The sequence below is a fragment of the Oncorhynchus nerka genome, linkage group LG25, assembly GCF_034236695.1.
Source record: "Oncorhynchus nerka isolate Pitt River linkage group LG25, Oner_Uvic_2.0, whole genome shotgun sequence".
Lineage (NCBI taxonomy): Eukaryota > Metazoa > Chordata > Actinopteri > Salmoniformes > Salmonidae > Oncorhynchus > Oncorhynchus nerka.
In genome coordinates, this window is record NC_088420.1 from 24386716 (window position 1) to 24414411 (window position 27696).

The 27696-nt window shown below is 44.1% G+C and overlaps 1 protein-coding gene across 1 annotated transcript; it reads left to right on the forward strand.

Annotated features, from left to right (window-relative positions):
• The first annotated feature begins 1923 nt into the window (after positions 1-1923).
• Positions 1924-23363, forward strand: LOC115109261 (voltage-dependent calcium channel beta subunit-associated regulatory protein-like). Its single transcript, XM_029633987.2, is given in 11 exon segments — positions 1924-1943; positions 2631-2703; positions 4415-4563; positions 7481-7542; positions 11186-11357; positions 16110-16281; positions 16640-16810; positions 17635-17869; positions 18589-18790; positions 19779-20445; positions 20448-23363. Coding segments are annotated over 10 exon segments (2709 nt in total). The 5' UTR covers positions 1924-1943; positions 2631-2655; the 3' UTR covers positions 21279-23363.
• The last annotated feature ends 4333 nt before the right edge of the window (positions 23364-27696 follow it).

Consider the following 27696-nt stretch of genomic DNA (forward strand, 5'->3'; position numbering starts at 1 on the left):
TTCAATCTGAAAATGTGTCTCGTTCGGTGTGATCTTTAACACTGAATATTTCATATTTTGGTTTTATCTGCCGTTGTAAATAGACAGATTTATTGAAAAAGTGAAGGCATATGTGGCAGTGTGCAACATTTCACAGCCAGGGGGTGGCGCCGTTAGAATGTCAAACAGGATCCACTGATGAGATGATTGATAAGATCATCACTGACCCATCAAGGTGAACAGAATCAAAGTTAAAGTGTTATTCTGTTTTACCAAAAGCTGCAAAATAATACAGAGCCTCATACTACAATATCCACTATGGTTGCTCAGATAATAATGTTTAATATAAAGTATAGTCTATATAATAAAATATTAGAGCTCTATATATAATATTATAAATAATAAGGAATATTAGGTATATCCTACAAATTCAGAACGGAAACGTATCAACCATTATTCTAGCCCTATTAGAATTCTTTATTCGGAAAATAACGTGAATTTACATATACACCAGAAGCGTGTTCATAAGGTCTCCTACCCTCCCCCCAAACAGCCTACCTTTGAAGGGATGGATGCTGATGATCTTCAGTGCACGCCTCCTCCAGCTCTTCAATCACTTACGTCACGTGGTGCGTCCCGGGTGGTGGGTGTGGCTTCAGCCATAGGGTTTCATTCATAAATAGTTTTTGCTTTTAAATCAGACTTTAAGTGTTCGGCGAAGGTTTTGGCGCTATTGGCTTCTGCCTAAGTTCCCTCACATGGACCACCTCAATTTTAATTAGGTGAGTGGCATTTCTTTATTTTTTTTTGCAAATTCACGTTTGTGATGGACATCAAACCTTAGCCTATCGGTTCCACATTAAAATCAGGAGATTTTAGTATTCTATTTAATCGATTACTGTCCGCATGAAGATTTCAAAATCCATCTCACTATATTCATTGAATACCAGTTTAAATCGGTGATATTGCAGACAGTCCATGTAGAAAGAATGGAAACAGCTGGCAGCGCAAGGGCCATTTTTCTAAAATGATTTGACATAAATATAATCAAATATAGAATAGAATAGGCTGTAGATTATCAGGCACGCACAGAGACGCGTTCTTGCTGTAGGAATATACAGTCGATACGCTATTAGCGATCGCTATACTTTTATGTTGATCAAAACCAATTCATCCCAACGTCATGGACTGTACAAAGGAAATATCAGAAAGAGACGATCAATTCAGATGTTATGTGCTCTTTATAACAACAAAGGCAAACAACATAAGGTAACATTTGGGATTCAAGGTATTTTGAAATGTCTATTGCGTAGCAGTTTATGAGGAATGCAGCAGATCCAGGGAGAGAAGAGAAGGCTGATTTGAGGTGTAAAAGACTAGTGGAGAATTATCAATAATAATTTTCAGTTTACTACCACCAAAGCAGTCAATTGAGCAGTCACACTGTAAATCATAGACATCGTGGATTATTATGCATGTAACAGCATTCAGACAGGTGGTGAACTATAAATAATGAGTGACTTATTTGCATGCATGGTTTTACAGTAGGCTACTTAACATACAGGCAGAATATAAAAGTAACATGCAACAATTTCAACGATTTTACTGAGTTACAGTTCATGTAAGGAAATCAGTCAATTTTAATACATTCTTTAGGCCCTAATCTATGAAACATGACTGGGCAGAGGCACAGCCATGGGTGGGCCTGGGAGGGCATAGGCCCACCTACTTGGGAACCAGGCCCATGTCTGATTGCCGATGCCTTGTTGTTGTTGCTTCCTAAGCAGCTGAGCTTCTGGTCAGAGTCTAGGCAAGCCTATGCTGAGAGGACAAAATAGCCCTGAGGAGGCTGGCCAGCCAGGTGGGTGGGCAGAGGCAGGCTGAGAATGCAGCTAGGGAGCTGAGGAAGATCTGAGCAGGGAGACACCAACATCCAGAGCTGCTGCACACAGCCCTCCATCAGGGTAAGACACTCCGACAGGCAGCTCCAGCACATGTCAGGTGTGTGTGTGTGTGTGTGTGTGCGTGTGTGTGTGTGTACACTGTATGCAGTGTGGTCGGAAGCAGTAATGGCTATGATCTGCTGTGTGTGAGGGAACGCATCAGGCCTCAGCTGTTGGACCACCACAGCTATCTCACAGTAATGTGATGAGAGAGAGAGAGGAGAGAGAGAGAGATAAATTTACATGGATGCTAGGCTGCCTGGCTAATGACTCTTTTACCATTCAGCAGGCACAAGCTAGTTTTGGTTCTGCTCTCATGCCTGGAAATGTTGACATTTATAGTCATTCATGTATGGACAAATATGTGAAGTTACAGTATATGTACATATATATTGGTATATGTTCTTTACTGTGTTTGTTCAGTTTAAAAGGCACTTTTCTAACAGGTTGATAAAGTTGGCCTATGACTGGGTTGAATTATTATGTTTGCTTTTCTGCATATTCATAAATTATTTTAAAGAGGAACAAGTATCTGCAGATATATTTACAGTAGATATCTGCGATATCAAACAAAAATTTCTACCCAGCTGCCTGTGTTCTGATTGCATGTCTGTCAGTGAGGAGAGCAGAACCGGTATCCAAATCTCTGTGGAGTGTTTTGTGGTGTGTTCTGGGAGCTTCCTAACTTCCTGTTGTCTGTTGTCTCAGGGGGACGCTCACGCTCGCCTGGACCATGAGCAATGAGTCTACCGTCTGGATCAACCTCACCGAGAACTCCACCGTAAGTCATTGCCAAGACCCCCTCCTCATCCTCCTTCCGTTGTATGTGAGCCGTGTGTGCGTGCCTGTGTGTTTGTGTGTGCTCTGCTAACTGCTCGAGGTGACTGTGTTCTCCTTCTATACAGCCTGACTGGCTAATAGAGAGAACATCCTGGTCTGTGCCTGAAATAATTGAATCCCTGATCTAATCTCGAGTTTAATATCCCCTTTTAGAGAATTTACAATCTGACATCAGTGTCAGCGGTCATTAATGCTGGGGTATGGTACAGTTGTTAATCTTGGTTACTATGTGTCTGTGGTATTAAACAGATGTACATGAGCAGCATACCACTGTATAACAGCTGTGTACTGCTGCTTCTCTTGAGCAGTTTGCATCTAACAATGCAATGGATCAAAGAAGCTGCAGAAATTAGTTTCTGATTGAACTAGCTAGTTTCCAAGCCTTTCTTTTGATAGTAGGGCATCAACAGAGCAGATGCCAATGCTCAGCCATATTAACTTTTCAATTACCCACACACAGCACACGCCCTAGGGCCAGAGTGACTTGATGTGCTGTTGGCAAGGTAAAATTTTACTATCTGGCCAGTGGAAAAGTCGTTCTGCCTTGGCTGATCCAAAAGCTTTTAGATAGACTACACGTAATTATATCGAGTCCAACCTCATTCAGAGTCTGACATTTTTGATAAACCCTAAACTGTGTCTTTGTCAGACAGCTAGACACCCTAAAATCTTCTCCCTTTTGTATTCAGTCAGTTCTAGCCCACCCATCAGAGCATTTTTTTCCTGTCTTAGGTGCAGATGGGTTAATAGCACATGCCCCAATGGATTAATACCTCTGTAGCGTTTATAGATTCATGGTGCACAAACCAGTGGGGGTAAATCAATGGCTTTAAGCTGCATGCTGTAATTGGTAAAGTAATGCCTCTGCCCAGTGGGCTGTTTAGGGAGGCATTTCTCATAGCATTGTGTGTTTTTCACATCCGAACACTTCCTGACTGAGATGTGGCTTTTTTTGTCATCAGTCTAACCATTCCTGGTCTTACTCAATAGGTAGAAAAAAGTATGTATGGAGTGTAATAATTGCTCTCTAACAAGATAAAGCAATTAAAAGAAAAGCTGTTACAGAGGGAAGTGTAGAGAAGTGCAGTGTTGCTTTTTTCTTCCATTTAGTGCTCCTGCTGCCTTGTCTCACCTGAATAGCCTGCTCGCAAAGGGACCAGGGGAACAGTTAGCCAAGAGGCCCTTCTACAAGTGGCTTCTCTCTGGGCTTTGATGTTCATGGGGAAGATGCATGGCTCTGAGTTTTTTTCTCTTTTCCCTCCACACACACACACACAGTCTTAGTGACTCAGGTTTCCGGCCCCATCTCCCTCTCAGTAAACCCCCATACCTCTCAGGATCTTATAGCTGTGCACTTATCATCTCAACCCCAGAACAATGAGCACACCTGTGTATACTCTCCCTCCACCCACTCACCGCAAACCTCAATCTGAAACAATAGATTGAATAATATATGGAGATTAAATGTAATTGTCTGAAGGGGGGCATGTTTTAAAGTTCCAAGGGTTCTTTTATTTTTTATCCCTGGTTTAACCACCTTGATTAGTTCTATTATATTCCATTCTTCCATCAGTCCTTCACATCCCTACAGCTTTGTCTCTAGTCTCTACAGTTCCTGCGTTCCCTCATCCTCTCTCCCATGTTTTTTCCAGGGGGTCCCATTTGAGCCTGGTAAACAACAGGATGGTTACGTCCTACTGCTGGTGCTCCTGTCCATCTTCCTGGGGGGAACACTGGTCCTGCTGTCTGTCCTGCTGATCATCTGCAGACGTTGCTGTGATGGAGACTGCCGCCATGCCAGGTCAGACCACTAGTCCAGTGGTTCCCAACCAGGGGTACTAGGACCCTGGGGGTACTTGGCCTATCCACACGGAGTACTTGAGAAGACTCATGAGACCATAGGCTTAGTGGTAAAATGCACATGAGAGGGTACTCCGGGCAGAGTAAAATTCCATTGGTGGTACAGTAACCACGGCACTAGTATGCATGGTTTAGTGACTATGCATGTCTATGAGTGAGATGGAGACCATTCCAATCCTGTATGCACATGTGTCCATCCCTCTGACATAAAGAGTGCATGCAGAGATGTAACAATGCATGTTGTAAGTATGGTAAAAAAAAGACTGTACAGTGCATTCCGTTATTATTGAGTTCTATTGTCTGTCTACAGACCATTGTTGATCTAACATGGAAACATCTTTATATTCATTTGTAAGTGATTTTTAATCGTCTTCATTTAGAAATAGCACCTTTGTTGTTATGTCTGAGAGATACAGACTTCTATTTGTATATGATATGTTTATTCCATTTCCATGCGCCCATCTTTTCAGTACACAGCAACAGAGTCAGGCAGTGGCAGGCTGCAGGCTGGCCGGGGTAGAGTAGTGCAGACTGGTACAAATGATGAGTGTAATGAGATTTCATAGCAGCCATCAACGCTGATTCATTTTGCGTCTCACACTGTCATAAGCTCTAGCTGCAGCACACACACACACACACACACACACACACACACACACAGAGGAAATGAAAGCACAGCGCCGGGCAGCCAGAGAAATCCCTCAAGTCATTCTCACACAGATATTATGAACTGGGTGGTTTGAGCCCTGAATGCTGATTGTATATCAGATCTTAAACCACAGGTATGACAAAACATTTATTTGTACTACTCTAATTACGTTGGTAACCAGTTTATAAAAGCAATAAGTCATCCGTGTTGCGTCGTACCTAAGAACAGCCCTTAGCCGTAGTATATTGGCCATATACCACACACCCTCGTGCCTTTTTACTGAAATTTCAAAACAAATGTTATTTGTCACATACACATGGTTAGCAGATGTTAATGCGAGTGTAATTAAATGCTTGTGCTTCTAGTTCTGACCATGCAGTAATATCTAACAAGTAATCTAACCTAACAATTTCACTACCTTATACACACAAGTGTAAAAGAATGAATAAGAATATGTACATAGAAATATATTAATGAGTGTTGTCCGAACGGCACAGGCAAGATGCAGTAGATGCTATAAAGTACAGTATATACATATGGGATGAGTAATGTAGGGTATGTAAACATTATATAAAGTGGCATTGTTTAAAGTGGCTAGTGATACATTTATTACATCAATTTTTTAATTATTAAAGTGGCTAGAGATGAGTCAGTATGTTGGCAGCAGCCACTCAATGTTAGTGATGGCTGTTTAACAGTCTGATGGCCTTGAGATAGAAGCTGTTTTTCTGTCTCTCGGTCCCCGCTTTGATGCACCTGTACTGACCTCGCCTTCTGGATGATAGCGTGGTGAACAGGCAGTGGCTCGGGTGGTTGTTGTCCTGGAGGGCAGGTAGTTTTCCCCCGGTGATACGTTGTGCAGACCTCACTACCCTCTGGAGAGCCTTACAGTTGTGGGCGGAGCAGTTGCCGTACCAGGCAATGATACCCGACAGGATGCTCTCGATTGTGCATCTGTAAAAGTTTGAGTGTTTTTGGTGACAAGCCAAATCTTTTCAGCCTCCTGAGGTTGAAGAGGTGTTGCTGCGCCTTCTTCACCATGCTGTCTGTGTGGGTGGACCATTCCAGTTTGTCTGTGATGCGTACGCCGAGGAACTTAAAACTTTCCACCTTCTCCACTACTGTCCCGTCGATGTGGATAGGGGGCTGCTCCCTCTGCTGTTTCCTGAAGTCCGCGATCATCGCCTTTGTTTTGTTGACATTGATTGTGAGGTTATTTTCCTGACACCACACTCCGAGGGCCCTCACCTCCTCTCTGTAGGCTGTCTCATCGGTGTTGGTAATCAAGTCTACCACTGTAGTGTCGTCTGCAAACTCAATGATTGAGTTGGAGGCGTGCATGGCCACGCAGTCGTGGGTGAACAGGGAGTACAGGAGGGGGCTGAGAACACACCCTTGTGGGGCCCCAGTGTTGAGAATCATCAAGGTTGAGATGTTGTTACCTACCCTCATCACCTGGGGCAGGAAGTCCAGGACCCAGTTGCACAGGGCGGGGTCGAGACCCAGGGTCTCGAGCTTGATGACGAGTTTGGAGGGTACTATGGTGTTAAATGCTGAGCTGTAGTCTATGATCAGCATTCTAATATAGCCTAAAGGAACCACAGACACTCTGACAGAGAAGAGATCTCAGCTGCTCTACTGCTCCAGAATAAGGCTCTGGTGGGAGTCAAAAACACAGTGCATCAGTGAGTTTAGGGCAATTACAGATAATATAATAGGGAGAATTCCTCCACTTAGAGAAGTTATAACGAAGAGAACTGCATATATTTCATTTGCATCATAGTAGGCATTTGTAATATGTATTTGTCAAAATAATACTCTATATTAGTATTAGAAAGAAAACCCATAGTATAGAACTGACATCCCATTCTCTACTGAAGAGGTCAAGAGGCCCATTTTCCCTGAAGGTTTCCATGTCACCTGACATGATTTACATGTGCATTGATTATGCTGCTACTAGTCAGATTGACCTTGCTGTGAGAGTATGTTTGTCCTCTCTGTGTTCTCCTGTCAGCTCACCTACAGTCTAGGGCTAAGCATATGGCTATATTTCAAATGTCACCTTATTCTAGATGTAGGGCACAACCTTTGATGCGACTCTGGTCAGAAGTTATGTACTACTTACAAAATAGGGTGTGATTTGAGACGTAGCTACAGACTTCAGGGGTAAAGATGTATGTGCATTGATCGGTTCTCCTCTGTGCTGCAGGGCCAGCGATGACCCTGAGAAAACCAACACCAGCTACATGGAGGAGTCTCAGCCAGTACATGGTAAATTAAAAACCCCTGTTCCTCATTTGTCAGCACTTGTAAAAAATAATGTATAGAAGCTGAATAAAATACTCTTGCTTCAATGCAAATTATTGATTTAAAGTCACAAATGTTTCGGCTTGCCTCCATCAGGGTTTCTTTGTCGTCTCCAGTAAACACCCATGGGCATTGGCCATATTGCCATGTACTGTACTAACCCAAGAACAAAAGCTTCTGTCAAAGTGAAGCCATGCTCCTCTGCTACAGTACACAGTCATGCCATGTACAGTGCATTTGGAAAGTATTCAGAGCCCTTGACTTTCTCCACATTTTGTTACGTTACAGCCTTATTCTAAAATTCATTCAATTTTTTCCCCTCATCAATCTACACACAATAGCCTTATATAGACAGGTATGTGCCTTTCCAAATCATGTCCAATCATGATTTGGAAAGGCACATACCTGTCTATATAAGGTCCCACATTTGACTGTGCATGTCAGAGAAAAAAACAAGCCATGAGGTCAAAGGAATTGTCTGTAGAGCGCCAAGACAGGATTGAGTCGAGGCACAGATCTGGGGAAGGGTACCAAAACAATTATGCATCATTGAAGGTCCCCAAGAACACAGTAGCCTCCATCATTCTTAAATGGATGAAGCTTGGAACCACCAAGACTCTTCCTAGAGCTGGCCGCCCGGCCTAACTGAGAAATCGGGGGAGAAGGACCTTGGTCAGGGAGGTGACCAAGAACCCGATGGTAACTCTGACAGAGTTCCAGAGTTCCTCTGTGGAGATGGGAGAACCTTCCAGAAGGACAACCATCTCTGCAGCATTCCACCAATCAAGCCTTTATGGTTGAGTGGCCAGACGGAATCCACTCCTCAGGAAAAGGCACATGACAGGCCGCTTGGAGTTTGCTAAAAGGAACCTAAAAGATCTGATGAAACCAAGATTGAGCTCTTTGGCCTGAATGCCAAGCGTCATGTCTGGAGGAAACCTGGCACCATCCCTACGGTGAAGCATGGTGGCGGCGGCATCATGCTGTGGGGATGTCTTCAGTGGCAGGGACTGGGAAGGTAGCAAAGTACAGAGATCCTTGATGAAAACCTTCTTCAGAGCGCTCAGGACCTCAGACAGGGGCGAAGGTTCACCTTCCAACAGGACAATGACCCTAAGCACACAGCCAAGACAGCGCAGAAGTGGCTTCGGGACAAGTCTCTGAATACACTTGAGTGGCCCAGCCAGAGCCAGGACTTGAACCCAATCGAACATCTCTGGAGAGACCTAAAAAAATAGCCGTGCAGTGACGCTCCCCATCCAACTTGACAGAGCTTGAGAGTATCTGCAGAAAATAATGGGAGAAACTCTCCAAATACAGGTATGCCAAGCTTGTAGCGTCATAAATCAAATCAAATCAAATGTATTTATATTGCCCTTCGTACATCAGCTGATATCTCAAATTGCTGTACAGAAACCCAGCCTAAAACCCCAAACAGCAAGCAATGCAGGTGTAGAAGCACGGTGGCTAGGAAAAACTCCTTAGAAAGGCCAAAACATAGGAAGAAACCTAGAGAGGAACCAGGCTATGTGGGGTGGCCAGTCCTCTTCTGGCTGTGCCGGGTGGAGATTATAACAGAACATGGCCAAGATGTTCAAATGTTCATAAATGACCAGCATGGTCAAATAATAATAATCACAGGCAGAACAGTTGAAACTGGAGCAGCAGCACGGCCAGGTGGACTAGGGACAGCAAGGAGTCATCATGTCAGGTAGTCCTGAGGCATGGTCCTAGGGCTCAGGTCCTCCGAGAGAGAAAGAGAGAATTTGAGAGGACATACTTAAATTCACACAGGACAACGGATAGTACAGGAGAAGTTAGATATAACAAACTGACCCTAGCCCCCCGACACATAAACTACTGCAGCATAAATACTGGAGGCTGAGACAGGAGGGGTCAGGAGACACTGTGGCCCCATCCGAGGACACCCCCGGTGGCCAAACAGGAAGGATATAACCCCACCCACTTTGCCAAAGCACAGCCCCCACACCACTAGAGGGATATCTTCAACCACCAACTTACCATACTGAGACAAGGCCGAGTATAGCCCACAAAGATCGGGGACGGTATGAAAGAGCCCTAGTAAGCCAGTGACTCAGCCCCTGTAATAGGGTTAGAGGCAGAGAATCCCAGTGGAAGGAGGGTAACCAGCCAGGCAGAGACAGCAAGGGCGGTTCGTTGCTCCAGAGCCTTTCCGTTCACCTTCCCACACCTGGGCCAGACTACACTCAATCATATGTCCCACTGAAGAGATGAGTCTTCAGTAAAGACTTAAAGGTTGAGACCGAGTTTGCGTCTCTCACATGGGTAGGCAGACCATTCCATAAAAATGGAGCTCTATAGAAGAAAGCCCTGCCTCCAGCTGTTTGCTTAAAAATTCTAGGGACAATTAGGAGGCCTGCGTCTTGTGACCGTAGCGTACATGTAGGTATGTACGGCAGGACTAAATCAGAGAGATAGGTAGGAACAAGCCCATGTAATGCTTTGTAGGTTAGCAGTAAAACCTTGAAATCAGCTCTTGCCTTGACAGGAAGCCAGTGTAGGGAGGCTAGCACTGGAGTAATATGATACATTTTTTGGGTTCTAGTCAGGATTCTAGCAGCCGTATTTAGCACTAACTGAAGTTTATTTAGTGCTTTATCCGGGTAGCCGGAAAGTAGAGCATTGCAGTAGTATAACCTAGAAAGCATGGATTAGCATGGACAAAAGCATGGATTACTTTTTCTGCATCAATTTTGGACAGAAAGTTTCTGATTTTTGCAATGTTACATAGATGGAAAAAAGCTGTCCTTGAAACAGTATTGATATGTTCTTCAAAAGAGAGCTCAGGGTCCAGAGTAACGCCGAGGTCCTTCACAGTTTTATTTGAGACGACTGTACAGCCATTAAGATTCATTGTCAGATTCAACAGAAGATCTCTTTGTTTCTTGGGAACTAGAACAAGCATCTCTGTTTTGTCTGAGTTTAAAAGTAGAAAGTTTGCAGCCATCCACTTCCTTATGTCTGAAACACATGCTTCTACCCAAGAAGACTTGAGGCTGTAATCATTGCCAAAGGTGCTTCAACATAGAACTGAGTAAAGGGTCTGAATACTTATGTAAATGTGATGTTTCAGTTTTTTTTTTAAATTTTTGGCTTCATTTGCAGACAACAAAATCAACTGTTTTTGCTTTCTCAGTATGAGATGTTGTGTGTAGATTGATGAGAAAAAAACAATTTAGTCGATTTTAGAATAAGGCTGTAACGTAACAATGTGGGAAAAGTCAAGGGCTCTGAATACTTTCCGAATGCACTGTACATACAGACATTTCAATGTGGTTTATCTGAGGATCTCAGCTCTTTCCTGGGTATGATAATTCGGGAGTACATTTACATTCATTAAGTGAGACAAAGTAATTACCTAAAGCAAGGGACACTTAGTACACAATATCAGATCTGCTTTTTCCTGAATATATTAGAACAAACAAAGTTCTATTTTGAAAAGTACATGTCATACATATATACATGCACACACTTAGCATGGTGCTTGCCTGGATCATAGGTTCGATTCTTCCTGGGACCAACCTTCCGCCAGACCCTGACCTCCCTCCCTCTCTCGCCCCCCCAGAACAGATCACCATCCGTGTAGACGAGTCAGACTGCCTATCGGCCGCCAGCTCCCACGTGGACATGGAGACAGAGCGCTTCCTGTCCACAGGCACCCACGGTGGCCGCCGCGTCTCTTTCAATGAGGTGGCACTCTTCGACCACGGCAAGAAGGCCCAGGAGAAAGGCCGTAGGTCAGACAGATTCCTCCGCCTGACACCCACTCACTCCCCCGCAGTTGACTACTCTGAATACACTCATATTCTACAATATAATACAACGACGGCCTTAGCAACAAGCTGGTTGTGTGTTTAAAACCCGTGAAAAGATTGGCTCTTACATTAGAAGACATTATGGAGACACTTTGTAAGAGCCATCTGTGTAATACATTATAAAGGCAGTTGGAAGAGCTGTTATGATGCTTTATAATAATAGGGACTGATGTACTGAAAATGCATCATAAACACATTATTCATAGAAAGGATTTCCAAAATGCAGACACTCGCATAACATAATTGTGCAGTGTAGCCTACTTTCATAATGTATTATGTATGGTATGGTAACAAAGCTCTGTATGATCCAATGACTGAATATATGAATGGACAAAGCCATCGATCACATGACACCATTCATTCCTATGTGAAGCCTCAATAGCGCATTGAAACCAAATGTCGTTTATGATGGCTTCTCAGGGAGACATAAAATCAGAGAGGAAGAGGTGAAGCGAGAGGTTTAAGCCCAAAATCTGTCCACGAAAATAAGCCCATGAAGTTTGGATTTTTTTTTATGGAGGTCAATGAGTGAGTGTTGAATTTGGTCCAAAAAAAATGCAATTGCTAATTTGCATGTAGAAGTTTCTTGTAGAAGTTTCGGAATGGTTAGGTTGTTAAGAATGCAACTTTGAAAAAAACCTTTTAATATTGGAGTTGTGCCTGTAGCATGGACATTGCCATTGAGGGCTTCCACCATTTTAAAGTAGGCAACTGCGTGGGGATTCCTATGACTTGGGAGCAATCAGCCAATGAAAAATAAGAAGGCCTAAATGGCACTGTCACAGATGCTATAATGGTACAGTTACAAAGATGACTCTTATATCTATCTCTATGGCCTGCTGTTCATACGCATAATTACCCTCTCAATGTTTAGAACGGTCTTACCTGATCTTGCCCACTCCTGCTTGCCTTCCATCTTTGAGCACATGTATTTCCATTCTTAGAGCGGTCACTTGACTATCTTGTCAATATAATTGACAATCTTTGATAACGTGCAGTTTGAGCTACTCCAGGAAGTGACGTTGCAGGCTAGAACAGTGCTACCCCCTCTCAATGAGTAAATCAAGTTGAAGGGTGACTGGAGTACTACAGGCTGCCATTAGCAAATCAATTATCCTTATTACTTTTTTTTAAATTAATTGGTTTAAGGACATACACTACATGACCAGAAGTATGTGGACACCTGCTCGTTAAACATCTCATTCCACAATTATGGGCATTAATATGGAGTTGGTCTCCCCTTTGCCTCCACACTTCTGGGAAGGCTTCCCACTAAATGTTGTAACATTGCTGTGCGGACTTGCTTCCAGTCAGCCACAAGCATTAGTGAGGAAGGACTCTGATGTTGGGCAATTAAGCCTGGCTCGCAGTCGGCGTTCCAATTCATCCCAAAGGTGTTCGATGGAGTTGAGGTCAGGGCTCTGTGCAGGCCAGTCAAATTCTTCCACACCGATCTCAACCAATCATTTTTTTTTATGGATCTCGCTTTGTGCACAGGGGGCATAGTCATGCTTAAACTGGAAAGGGCCTTCCTCAAACTGTTGCGAACAAGTTGGAAGCACAGAATTTTCTAGAATGTCATTGTATGCTGTAGCGTTAAGATTTCCCTTCACTGGAACTATGGGGCCTAGCCCGAACCATGAAAAACAGCCCCAGACCAATATTCCTCTTCCACCAAATTTTACAGTGTGGCACTATGCATTCGGGCAGGTAGCGTTCTCCTGGCATCCGCCAATTCCAGATTTGTCCATCGGACTGCCAGATGGTGAAGCGTGATTCATCACTCCAGAGAACGTGTTTCCACTGCTCCAGAGTCCAATGGCGGCAAGCTTTATACCACTCCAACCAATGCTTGGCATTGTGCATGGTGATCTTAGGATTGTGTGCGGCTGCTCGGCCATGGAAACCCATTTCACGGAGCTTGCAATGAACAGTTATTGTGTTGACGTTGCTTCCAGAGACAGTTTCAAATCGGTAGTGACTGCTGCAACCGAGGACAGACGATTTTTATACACTTCAGCACTCGTCTGTCCCGTTCTGTGAGCTTGTGTGGCCTATCACTTTGCGTTTGAGCCGTTGTTGCTCAATAACAGCACTTACAGTTGACCGGGGTAGCTCTAGCAGGGCAGAAATTTTTGAAACTTACTTGTTGGAAAGGTGGCATCCTATGACGGTGATATATTGAAAGTCACTGAGCTCTTCAGTAAGGCCATTCTACGGCCAATGTTGCTATGGAGATTGCATGGCAGTGTGCTTGATTTTATACACCTGTCAGCAACCGATGTGGCTGAAATAGCCAAATCCACTAATTTGAACGGGTGTCCGAGGTCAACCGATTAATCGGAAAGGCCGATTAACTAGGGCCGATTTCAAGTTTTCATAACAATCAGAAATCTGTATTTTTGGACGCCGATTTGTCAGATGTATTTTTTTTACACCTTTATTTAACTAGGCAAGTCAGTTAAGAACACATTCTTAATTTCAATGACGGCCTAGGAACAGTGGGTGAACTGCCTTGTTCAGGGGCAGAACGACAGATTTTTACCTTGTCAGCTCGAGGATTCAATCTTGCAACCTTACAGTTAACTAGCCCAACGCTCTAACCGCCTGCCTCACGAGGAGCCTGCCTGTTACGCAAATGCAGTAAGAAGCCAAGGGAAGTTGCTAGCTAGCATTAAACTTATCTTATAAAAAACAATCAATCAATCATAATCACTAGTTAACTACACATGGTTGATGATATTACTAGTTTATCTAGCGTGTCCTGCGTTGCATATAATCGATGCGGTGCACATTCGCAAAAAAGGACTGGCGTTGCTCCAATGTGTACCTAACCATAAACATCAATGCCTTTCTTAAAATCAATACACAGAAGTATCTTTTTTAAACCTTCATATTTAGCTAAAAGAAATCCAGGTTAGCAGGGAAAAATTAACCAGGTGAAATTGTGTCACTTCTCTTGTGTTCATTGCACGCAGAGTCAGGCAGGGGTATATGCAACAGTTTGGGCCGCCTGGCTCGTTGTGAACTAATTTGCCAGAATTTTACGTAATTATGACATAACATTGAAGGTTGTGCAATGTAACCGTAATATATAGACTTAGGGATGCCACTCGTTAGATAAAATAAGGAACGGTTCTGTATTTCACCGAAATAATAAACATTTTGTTTTCGAGATGATAGTTTCCGGATTCGACCATATTAATGACTTAAGGCTCGTATTTCTGTGTGTTATTATGTTATAATTAAGTCTATGATTTGATATTTGATAGAGCAGTCTGACTGAGCGGTGGTAGGCACCAGCAGGCTCGTAAGCATTCATTCAAACAGCACTTTCGTACGTTTTGCCAGCAGCTCTTCCCTGTGCTTCAAGCATGACTTCAAGCCTATCAACTCCCAAGATTAGGCTGGTGTAACCGATGTGAAATGGCAAGCTAGTTAGCGGGGTGCGCGCTAATAGCATTTCAGATGTCGCTAGCTCTGAGACATGAAGTGGTTGTTCCCCTTGCTCTGCATGGGTAACGCTGCTTCGAGGGTGGCTGTTGTCGATGTGTTCCTGGTTCGAGCCCAGGTAGGAGCGAGGAGAGGGACGGAAGCTATACTGTTACACTGGCAATACTAAAGTGCCTATAAGAACATCCAATAGTCAAAGGTATACGAAATACAGATCATATAGAGGGAAATAGTCCTATAATTCCTATAATAACTACAACCTAAAACCTCTTACCTGGGAATATTGAAGACTGAAGATGTTAAAAGGACCCACCAGCTTTCATATGTTCTCATGTTCTGAGCAAGAAACTTAAACGTTAGCTTTCTGACATGGCACATATTGCACTTTTACTTTCTTCTTTTGCATTATTTAAACCCAACTGAACATGTTTCATTATTTATTTGAGGCTAAATTGATTTTATTGATGTATTCTATTAAGTTAAAATAAGTGTTCATTCAGTATTGTTGTAATTGTCATTATTACAAATAAATAAATAAATAAAATCATCCGATTAATCGGTATCGGCTTTTTTTGGTCCTCCAATAATCTGTATAGGCGTTGAAAAATCATAATCGGTCGACCTCTAGTCCACATACTTGTGTATGTAGTTTATATCTGTTTTTTTAGAAGCAATTATTGGTACCATGATTGTCTTTGAATGTTTTTTTATTTACATAAACATTGACCATGAAGATTGCCATTTTTCCATTCACTATAATGGGGGATCCTGTTTTCTGCTAACCATGCCTGCGGTACCTAGGTCGGCCTTGAACATCCGTGGCTTCATTGAGAGGAGGCAGTCCTTCTCCACTCATGTGCTGTCTCTCTCTCTCACTCTCTCTCTGTCCTAATTCTTTGTTTGAGCCCCACCTCATTCTGACATGCAAATGAGGTTGAGACAAACTCTGTAGGGCAAAATACACAATACAGCTGAGCCTTGAGTTTGAAGTGAGAATTCCTCAGTGTGTTCCTGCCCAGTACTAAAAGGCTTGATCCAACAAATGAAACACTTGATGATTAGTGAAATCAGGTGTAGTGATAGTTGAGAAGAAAAGCCTTCACTCCCTGCAGGTCCCAAGGAGTAGGATAGAATAATATTCCTTGAAAGCAGCACTTCTATTGTGTCAGCCTCCAACTCTCTGAACTGTTTGTTATGTTTCTCAACCCCTTTCCACCTCAGATTTACGTTGACTGAGGGTGACTTCCACCACCTGAAGAATGCGCGGCTCACACACCTCCACATCCCGCCGCTGGCCCTCAAGATCGTCACCATCCACGAGTGTGAGTCATCTGAGAACAGCATCGCCATGATGACCTGCCCCGCCGCCAAGTCCAGCCTCTCCATCTTCCAGGTGACAGCCGGTCTACTGTGCTGCTATTAGCAATGATACATCATTAGTCATGACTGGGCCCATTAGGTCATCCATCAATGTGGGGCCCACAACATGTTTCAAGCCTATCAAATGCCCATAGATAATTCTGCTTCCTCATTCCAATGGGCCATACATTGATTTTGCAATTGTTTGAGGTTTCTCAGTCATTTTGCGATGGACTTGCTGGAACTTGATTTGTCACTAGCTAGTAGGCCAACGACCTCTCCCAGTCCCGATGTAGAATTCGGTCTGTGTATTTGTATCCTCCTGTATCCTCCTTGTATCCTGCCTTGATGGTGTGTATTCTGTCTATGTGTGTGTGTGTGTGTGTGTGTAGCCGCCTTTATGTGCCCGACGGCCACTGTGTCCCCTGCCCCAGACAGCATTGACCAGTCTGAGTGTCAGCCCCAGCTCAGCCCTCCCTGGGGACACCCTTAACTCGGTGGTGGACACCAGCTTCAGTGAGAGTCCCTTGGCACCGGGTCCCATGGAGCCCAGCACCAGCAGTGTGAGTCACTTACCCCTATTTGTCAATCAACCCAACAATCAACCATTCACATTTAAAATTATGTGCAATATTGAACACTACGTTAAGGGACTCGGTTAATTATTCATCATCACATACAAAGTGTCTACCTACATATGACCGGCTGAATGACAGCATTGTTGGGTTGAATCTAAACCTTTATGTTTTAATTAACATTTTACTATGGAATACAGTTAGCCACTAATCATGTGTATGATGGGTCTGAATAGAGAATATCATTTTTATTTTATTAATGTCTTGGATCAGCTTTGAAATGTGCATATACAATTGGAGTTAGATCATTTAAATAGAGATTTGACATGATTGCAAATATACAAATGTGTTGCACACACAGTAGCACACACTAAGCTTGAGTGAACATTGAAGCCAAGAGGTTATTATGAAGCCTCTGATGTGTGAGAGGAGAAGTAAGGAGTGTGCATCCACAGTGTCCCTAGTCTCTCTGTCTTAATGACAACAGTGGTGGAGGATGATGGATAAATCAGGGAGAGCCTCCGGAACAGCCTTGTCAGGGGAGATTACAGACAGCGCTGCTCTCCACATTTGCTCATCGTTCCTGGCTGCTCACCGGCCCCGCTCTCCCTCTCCGTGGTAGATAGGAGAAAGTTAACAGTTGCATGGAAAATTGTATCCTTTTTGTTTTTCTTAACCTCGGGAGGAAGGAGAGAGAGATTAAAATCACATATTTATATCAACTTCCATTTGTCCTTAGAGTATCTGTCATATTTTATTGTTGTCCACACAATATGGACAACTCCCTTTTATATCCCCTCTCTCTCCCCCAGATTGAGGTGATGGTGTCTGGCTCCAGGAATGGGGGAAGTCCGTCTTTGAGTGAAGGGGCGTCGGTGACATCTGTGACAGGTGCATCTCCTGGCGCAGGGGTGGGGCAGGGCCCGGTGCTGCAGTTCTTCACCAAGCTGAGGCGCCACGCCAGCCTGGAGGGAGCCAGCCCATACTTCAAGATCAAGAAGTGGAAGCTAGACAGCAGCCAGCGGGCCTCCAGTCTGGACACCAGAGGTACAGGACACTTGGCTTTTAATATCTATTATTATGTTATGATGATATGCTTATGTACAGATTGATGGAGCATCAGCTTGGATTTACATGATCGTTTGTTTTTTGGATTTAGTGTACAAATTCTATTTCTATCTGGGCCTGGTTTAACAAAAGCATCTTAAGGCTAAGTTCATCATTAGAATCACAATGAACTTAGCCTTAAGATGCTTTTGGGAAACCGGCTCCTGTTCCCTTGTGGAAAAAGACAATGCCTCTTAAGAATGAGGTCCCACTTTAAGAGGCTTCACCGGACTGGCAAGGTGCATAGTGCACAATAACACACAAACATGTACACAGGGCTCTCACACTGTGCTCACACTCTAACAGATGGCTTTATGACGTAGGGCTCTTCTCTTCCAAGGCATTGTGAGTCTAACTGAAGCCACCCCACAGATCCCCTCATACACAAACACACATACCACTCCCTTTCCCGCTTCCCCTATACTCAGGGAACAACAGAGCACACAGGACTAACACCCCCAAAATATCTCAAAGCCTGCTGGGATCTCTTCATGACATCATTGTGACACATATGTCACCTCCCAGATCAATTTTTTGATGCTGTCTTCAGATATGCTGAACATTCACTATGGTGAATGTTTGTGCCAACGTCATTTTCCATCCCATGTCCCTCTGTACCCTCGGACTAATGTCTAAGGTCCTCTGTCTCTGTGTGTCAGGGTCCCCTAAGAGGAGACAGTTCCAGCGGCAGCGCGCTGCCAGCGAGAGCATGGACCAGGAGGATAGCGATGCCCACCACATTGACCTCACCCAGTACATTGCCAGGACCCAGGACGCCACCTATCACCCCTGCCGCCCCTCCGCCTCGGCCTGCCTCCTGCCACACTCCTCCCCCTCCACGCCACCACCCTCCCTCGGCAGGTATCTTTAATTCCCTCGCCATCCTTCCACCCCACTGCTTTGCCTCCGTCATCACTACGGTAGAGAGTGCCTCTCTCCTTAACGGTAGAATTAGTCACAGTTGCCTCTAGATACTGATATAAGGTCAGTTTTGCATATTTTTTTTCCTGTTAAGGTCACGATTTGGGGAGAGTAAGCTGGTCCTAGATCTGTGCCTACCGGCAACTTTTACCCACAGCTGCTTAACAAGCTAGCCCATTCCATCACTGACACAGAGTGATGTCATGGACAGGAATAGTTGTCAGGGTCAATGACTACGTTTCAACTCATAAAAGACACACCCTCGTCTGCTTACCCTTACTTATGCCCTTGGGGGAATCCCCGCGGCCATATTTGTTGTCGGTCCAAATTATTAGCCAAACAAGGGAAGTTTGCAACGTAAGGCCCTCAGCCCTCGTTTTTAATGGAGTTTGCGAATGTACAATTACGTTCACTTTGGGGCCTGAAACGCCTCATAATTCAATTTGCGATGATTGTACATCCTCTATGAAAAGTCAGTCAAAACTTAAAACCTTAACGTCAATATGGAGTCAACATACAAGTGTAGGTAAAAACAAATGTAAATAAGTTAAATGGTGCTACTAATGCACATGACGGCACAAACACGTCTCGTAAAAGTAATGATGTTTTGTTTGGTTAGCTTTCGGAAATTATACGAATAAAACATTTTCCTCCTAAATAACCGTGACCAGTAAGATCACAATGTAAGGAAATTCAACACATTTGCAAAGCACATGACATTGGTGCATTGCAATTCAGTGGTTCGTGGAAAACATGCTAATACCATTTCAAGTCATGGTGACCACTTGTAATCACAGCGGCTGCAAACATCAGACATCAGATGTGTGTATGGGCATCATGAGAGTGCTCTGTGACTGACTCTTGTACTGTGTGTGTGTGTGTGTGTGTGTGTGCGCGCCTGTCTTCGTACTTGTGTGTGGCACCACAGGTTAGAGGTGGAGGTGGTGGTGGAACCCAGCTGCAGCAGGGGCCAGGGGCTGGAGGTGATCGGCTTGTCCCCGGAGCCCCAGGATGAGGCAGCGAGCCTGGGGGACTGTAGACCGGAAAACTCGGCATCAGACCACCAGGCCCTGTACAGAGACATCTGGACACTCCGGGCCTCCCTGGAGCAGTATGGCTCCTCAGACCAGATCAACGACAGGGACTCTGTCCGCAGCGATGCTGACAGTGTCTGCTCTCTGAGGGGGCTGACCAAGAGGGGGGGGCTAACCAGTTACCTCTCCCAGGACATCGGGGATGGGCCCGAGGGGGATGTGGAGCTGCCCATGGATGAAGGGATGGGAGAGAAGGAGAAAGGGGGGAAGCAGGACAGTGTGGAGTCAGAGAGGGGCAGTGACGGGGAGTCAGGGAACCGTAAGTTAATGCAGATGGACAGTGGCTATACGTCTATAGAGGCTCCATCACGGGCGCCAGAGGAGCTGAGACTGTTTGGCAGTAGTGGCAGCAGTGGCAGTACAGACAGGTCTGCCCTGGAGAAGAGACACTACTTCACCAGTGCAGGGGGCACTGGCACGGTGGTCGAGAGCTTCGAGGCCCGCATCTTCGAGGAAGAACCAGACGAGGAGACGCCGGCGGGTGCAATGGGCGGCATGACCATAGAAACGGCCAGGTCTCCCTGGGCTGGTCTCCGTACGGTCAGATGTTCACCCCGCGAGAGGCGCAGCCGCACCCCCACCCCCCCTTATCAATTCACCACCGTGACTACAGCATCGACGAAAAGACGGACGCGCTCTTCCACGAGTTCCTTCGCCACGACCCCCAGTTTGACCAGCAGGAGACGCCGAAGAAACATCGCTCGCGCATCCACCTCCGCAAGCAGTGGCAGCGCCACAAGCAGTACAGTGACCCAGGTGTTCGCTACCAGTACCACTCCTTTGAGAGGCAGCGGAACCCCCTCCGACGAGGCGATAGCGTCAACTACCCGCTGGACACAGGCTACCACAGCACGCTTCCACGCATCATCAGTGCGCCTGACGAGGAGGCCAGCGAGGGGATCCCCAGCACCCCCCAGACGCCCAAGGCTGAGGCGGTGGTGGCGGGAGGGGCAGAAGGTGCCGAGGTACAGGAAGGAGACAGGAGAGAGAGTCCCAGCAGTAGCTGTGGCAGTAGCACCGTGACCATCACAGACGACAAAGGGATGGCGTCCTGTTCCCCTCCCCCGGAGACAGAGGGTCTGCTATGGGAGCAGCCCGACCCCCAGGAGGACACTAGGCAGGCAGAACACCCCCCTGAGCCACCTGACGAGCCCCCCCAGCCCCCTGACAAGGGCTACGGCCCACAGACCATCACAGCCGAGCTGACGGACAAGCTGAGCGCCACCCTGGACGAGCGGCTGTACACAGGCCTGCGACGGACAAAGAACCCGGCGGCGGTAACTGAGTGTGTGGTGACAGTCACTCATGCCTCCCCCGACCACAGCCCAGTGTAGCATGTCTCCAGTCCTCCTCCACTCCTCCCTGATCTTTGTGTTTGATTTGATTTCAGTCTGCGCCAGGTAACTGCGATGTCTCTGTATCTGTCTGAATTAGCATGTTCCAGACCCGTAACATGAAAACAGGCTACACTATACAGTGTCATGTAGGCTAGCTGAAGAATCCACCCCTAGATAGTGTCTACAGTACCGTGGTGTCTCTGACTGCTATGATTCCTTTCTCCTCTGAGAGAAGTGACGATGTTAAAGGGAAACACCACTAAAACTATCCTTTGGTATTTTTTTCATTAGTCCACTGTTTTGCATGTCAGCAGTCCGGTTTCCAAGATATTGGACTTTCAAAAAGCAAAGTGTCACCGGCCACATCATCATGATGACGCTTTGCTTCTTGAAAGGCCAATAACATTTTGGGACTGTATCAACAGCCGATCAATGAAAAGAAAGTAGAATCATTGTGGATTTTCCCTTTAAGAGCCCGTATGCCCTCTGAACTAGTCTATCCACTGTGAAACCAGGTGCTATTAATCATCTAAAGATCTGGATACAAAGTTTATCTGGGCCCTATAGGCCAGTCCTGGCTGAATATCAAAATAGGTTTATCTATGTTTACATCACTTTTTCATCACTTCATTTCTTACATATGGCTCTGGATATCTGTTGTCTTTGGCCATTGACATATATCAAATTCTTTCTATGTGGCATTTTGACTCTTGAAGTCGTCATAATAGTTTTACAAATAATTAGGTATCCCTGATATTTTTTCAAAGCCAAATTTTACATTGTCCACATGTTTCTCGGGACATATGAATATAGTAATCTACTACTTCAGTACCGTATTGGTCATTAATTGAAGCAATCCTGTAAATTGTAATGTATGATCGAATGCTTTCGGACAGATTTCTGTTGAATCTTGATGTAATTGAATCAGAATCTATGGTACTAGGAACAGAAAACAGTCGACCATCGATTTGATGATGAAGATGAATTGTTTCTCATACGCTGTCATTAAATGGATATGACGAGGGCCGAGGCTCTCCTAATTTGGACACTGACTATATTACAGCATTTATATAATTACAGCCTCATCATGTCCACTTTGGATCAGAGCATTATCCTTCGTCAAATGTCCTTGTCGCTGAATGTCTGGACTCATGTTTCTATTCAAAGATGTTCTTAAAGGGGAAAATTGCTTTCCAGAAACGTTCTGGTTGTTAGGACATGTTGTTCAATGCCGTTGTATTTATTGTTGACAGATTTGATTTAAATGTGTCTATGCTCGTCTTATATTTCCTCTGCTTGTGACAATAAGTGGCTTACAGGAGGCCAGGGGGAGAGTTAAATTCCAGGTTTTTGCCTAATTTCTGTGCCAGAAAAACCTTGTCTGCAAATAGAGGGATCGCAATGGTGTTACTGACAACTCTGTTAGGAGCACATATCAAAGGCAGGCTCCTTTGGCCTCCCCCAACAGTGTTGGTTAGTGCAGGTCTATAGCTGTAACAGTTTCAATTAAGGCTTTGAATGAGGCCAATGTTGTTCTCGCAGACATTTGCGTTCATTGAATTTCTTCATACTTTCTCGTGCATGGGTTCACCGAACAGGCTTTTTTTGTTTGCTTATATTCTTGTTTCCCCCTCCTTCTCCTGTGAAAGTAGACAACGCAGCAGCGATCCCCCTGGGCTATAAGGACTGCACTTCCAAACCAGAACAAATTCCACATTTTCTCCTCTGACTTCCTCTGTGTAGACTTTGCCACCCAATGCTGCCATTCAAGTATAACCACATTATCAGATTATGTTTTATGGGCCAAAAGAAGGCAAGGAATGGCATGCCCATTCCAGAAGTACCTTGGAAACTATTTTGCACTTAGCTGTGTAATGGCTGGGAGTGTGCTGCATCTCCCACATGCTACAGTCAGCAGCTCCGGCTCCCAGCTCTCTGACCCAAACTGTAAAAATAATCCTGTTGTTTTTACGGAAACTTACTGGCAGCCAGTTACCTGTAAGTTACTGTAATAAAAGGTACTGTATGTTACTGTAAATTCAAAATAAACTTTGGTTTAACAGTACATTACTGTAAACTTTATCCCCAGTTTCCTCAGAAGCTAGTTATTGCTTTACGTTTAGAGGAAAGTGCTGCAGGAAAAGGTGCTGAATAGGGTCTCTGGCTGAGGGTGTAACACAATTAAGATTAAGATCACTTTATTGGTCACATGGTCCAACCAAAATTTGACTTCTGCTTTATCCCAACCCCCCTGAAAGACAAGCATACAGATAACTGCCAAAATGATGGATTCAATGTATATTGAAAGCAGGTGATTCCACACAGGTGTGGTTTCTGAGTTAAACGATTAACATCCAAGCATGCGTAGGGTCATTTATCAGACTTGCCTAGTTAAATAAAGGTTAAATAACAATTTAAAATAAATACATGTATAAAAGTGCTGGGGAGGCCATTATTTTGGCTACCATGGAAACGCTCCCATAGAATGACAATGCCCCCATCCACAGGGCACGAGTGGTGATTGAATGGTTTGATGAGCAGGAAAACGATGTGAACCATTTGCCATGGCCATCTCAGTCAGTAGATCTCAACCCAATTGAACTCTTACAGTATGGGAGATTCTGGAGCGGCGCGGGAGACAGTGTTTTCCACCACCATCAACAAAACACCAAATTATGGACTTTCTCATGGAAGAATGATGTGGCATCCCTCCAAGAGTTCCAGACCCTTGTAGAATCTATGACAAGGTGCATTGAAGCTGTTCTGCCTCATGGTGGCCCAACACCTTATTAAGACACTTTATGTTGGTGTTTCCTATATTTTGGCAGTTACCTGTACACACACACATACATACATATATATAGATATACAGTATATATATATATACACACACACAGGTTGGAGCAGGGGGCTGCCACACTGGGCACCTGTGGAGCAGTTGTTGTGGGGGAGTTAAGTCCCTTGCTCAAGGGCACAACAACAGGCAATGGCATCTAGGATTTGATATTAGCAACCCTCCGGTTGCCAGCTCCAGTCCTGACAGATTTTTCCCAGCAGACCTGGGACTCAAACTGGCAACCCTCCGGATGCTGGCTCGCCTCTCTAACTGCTAGGCTACCTGCCATTGCAATAAAGATAGACGTTTCTGTAATTGGGAAAGAGGGAGATATTTCTAGCTGTCATTTCCCTATGTTTGGGTGTGATTGTGCTACTTCACAGCCCTGGGGAATCAGATCTGTTTCCTCTAACATGGAGATCAGACAGCTCCTTGTTATAGCAGAGTGGACTCACAGGCAGAAGGCACCTTCCCTCATTAGACAAAGAATGGTCAAGATGAAAGGTGGTGGGAGGGCTTGAATTTGTCTTCTAGTGTGGAGAGGCTAGTGATATCCTTCCTTTCTGTCTCCTTCACTTAGCCCACACATCAGTGCACATTACGTCACCATGGGAAACCCAGGGGCTTCACATGTTTCAGCACCATTTTGTGTTATTACCAGGTGCCTTTATGGAGGTGTTGGAAGATCATCAAGGAAGGAAAAAGACCGATCCTTCAGCCAGTCATCTTAGGAACAAACAAGATCAGATGCCTTTGAGGTTACTGGTTACTTAACATTTTCTTATTATTGTCAGAAATTAGAGGAATAGTGCATCATTTCTGCCATTTAGTTGAATTGATGGAAGAAAGGGGGTGATAACACCAACTTAATGAAAAAGACTAGAGGGGCGAACAAATTAGTACATTTGTACAAAACGTTACTTTGTTGTGAGATACAAGCACAATGTTGGAGGAGCTAATGTAGTCTATGTCTTTTATTAGGTGTAGACGTAACTGGGGACACTAGTCAAATACTTTTTGTATATGAACAAGTAGCCTGTCCAATGCATTGATGCATTACGGTGCATAGGTTTGCATGACAATTAACAATTTTAATACGTATCTCCATGTTTCTCAGAACTACTGTACCAAATGATTCCATGGTTGTTGGTCGACACTTTTGAGGCAGAACATAGACATTTAAATCAGCACTGGTACTTCTAGAGGTTTTGTATTCTAAGACATTTACCTTTGTTTAGGAGTCATGCAATGCTAACTGATATGCTATGATTGTGAGATTTATTTCCATGAAAGAAAAAAATATATATTTCTGTATTCCTGCTTGTTAGTTATTACTGCTCAATTTCTCAAAGAACTAGTTCAAAAAAGTAGAGCTTTATAAACAACTTAGCCTTTGTTGACCCCTACCTATTTGAGCCTTGAGGGACCAAACAATTGAAAATGTTATTTTGGGGTTTTCCAATCAGTAAATAAATGAATGAAGCATTAATGATTGTGGTTTGTCTCATTTCAACCTTTAATGGTACTCAGAGGAAAAAGAGGATGAGGATGAGAAGAGGAGAAAGGCACGGTGACTACAAGTCTTTCCTCCGACCTCCCTCACTTCTCTCTCCTATCTTTCCTTCCCACTCCAGTGTGTTGTTCCCTCCAGGTGTTGAGGGTCGACACATGTTGTTACGTTACATTCTAAAATGGATTCAATTATCATGTTCTCATCAGTCTACACACAATACCCCATAATAACAAAGAGAAAACAGGTTTAGAGAAATTTCAGGTAATTTAAAAAACAGAAATACCTTATTTATGTAAGTATTCAGACCCTTTGCTATGAGTCTTGAGCTCAGGTGGATCCTGTTTCCATTGATCATCCATTGAGATATTTCTACAACTTGGGAGTCCACCTGTGGTAAATTCAATTGATTTGACATGATTTGGAAAGGCACACACCTGTCTATATAAGGTCCCACAGTTGACAGTGTGTGTCAGAGCGAAAACCAAGCCATGAGGTCGAATTGTCCATAGAGCTCCGAGACAGGACTGTGTCGAGGTACAGATCTGGGTCCCCAAGAACACAGGTACAGATCTGCAACGTTCAAGGTCCCCAAGAACACAGTGGCCTCCATCATTCTTAAATGGAAGGAGTTTGGAACCACCAAGACTCTTCCTAGAGCTGGCCGCCCGGCCTAACTGAGAAATCGGGGGAGAAGGACCTTGGTCAGGGAGGTGACCAAGAACCCGATGGTCACTCTGATAGAACTCCAGAGTTCCTCTGTGGAGATGGGAGAACCTTCCAGAAGGACAACCATCTCTGCAGCATTCCAACAATCAGGCCTTTATGGTAGAGTTGCCAGACAGAAGCCACTCCTCAGTAAAAGCCACATGACAGCCTGCTTGGAGGTTGCCAAAAGGCACCTAAAGGACTCTCAGACCATGAGAAATAAGATTCTCTGGTCTGATGAAACCATGATACAGAGTACAGAAATCCTTGATGAGAACCTATTCCAGAGTGCTCAGGACCTCAGACTGAGGCGAAGGTTCACCGTCCAACAGGACAATGACCCTAAGCACACAGCCAAGACAATGCAGAAGTGGATTCAGGACAAGTCACTGAATGTCCTTGAGTGGCCCAGCCAGAGCCTGGACTTCAACCCGACCGAACATCTCTGGAGAGACCTTAAAATAGCTGTGCAGCGACGCTCCCCATCCAACCTTCCAGAGCTTGAGAGGATCTGCAGAGAACAATGGGAGAAACTCCCCAAATGTTTTATTTTTATTTAGTTCACCTTTATTTAACCAGGTAGGCTAGTTGAGAACAAGTTCTCATTTGCAACTGCGACCTGGCCAAGATAAAGCATAGCAGTGTGAACAGACAACACAGAGTTACACATGGAGTAAACAATTAACAAGTCAATAACACAGTAGAAAAAAAATACAGGTTGCCAAGCTTAATAAGAGTAACTGTATGATAAACAATGATCACCTAGCCAACATCAGCAAATATGACAGAATGAATGCCAGCATTCCATCAGATTCCCTGATAGGTTATTTTAATCATTGGAGTAAATCTTAGTCACATTATCACTATAATAAATAATAAACCACTAGCACTGGGGTTGCTAAACTACTGGTAATTTACCAAATGTTACCGTAATCTTCAGTAATTAATAGAATCTATGGTAACTTTTAAAACATGTATTCATGTATACTATTCATTTATTATATCTGTTTATATTGTCCATGTGTTTCTAGTAGATAAACCATACTGTATGATTTAAGAAAAATAGCCAAATTAATTTAAAAAGCATCTAATCAACAATGGCATTATTTAAAATTAACTCTGGAACTCTGGCAACAATTGACTTTTTTCACAACTGCCACCAATTTGGCGCCAAAACATTTCAAACAAAGACATATTTCTATAAATAAATAAAAGTGCACAAAAAAAGGATATTTCATGCTGAGAGACCCTCATATTTAAACACCAATGGTATTCACTAAGTTGATGATTTATATTTAGGATCATATTTTACAGCTTTGTCATTCTATGTTTTATTTTAGAATAATTTTATAAGATTATTT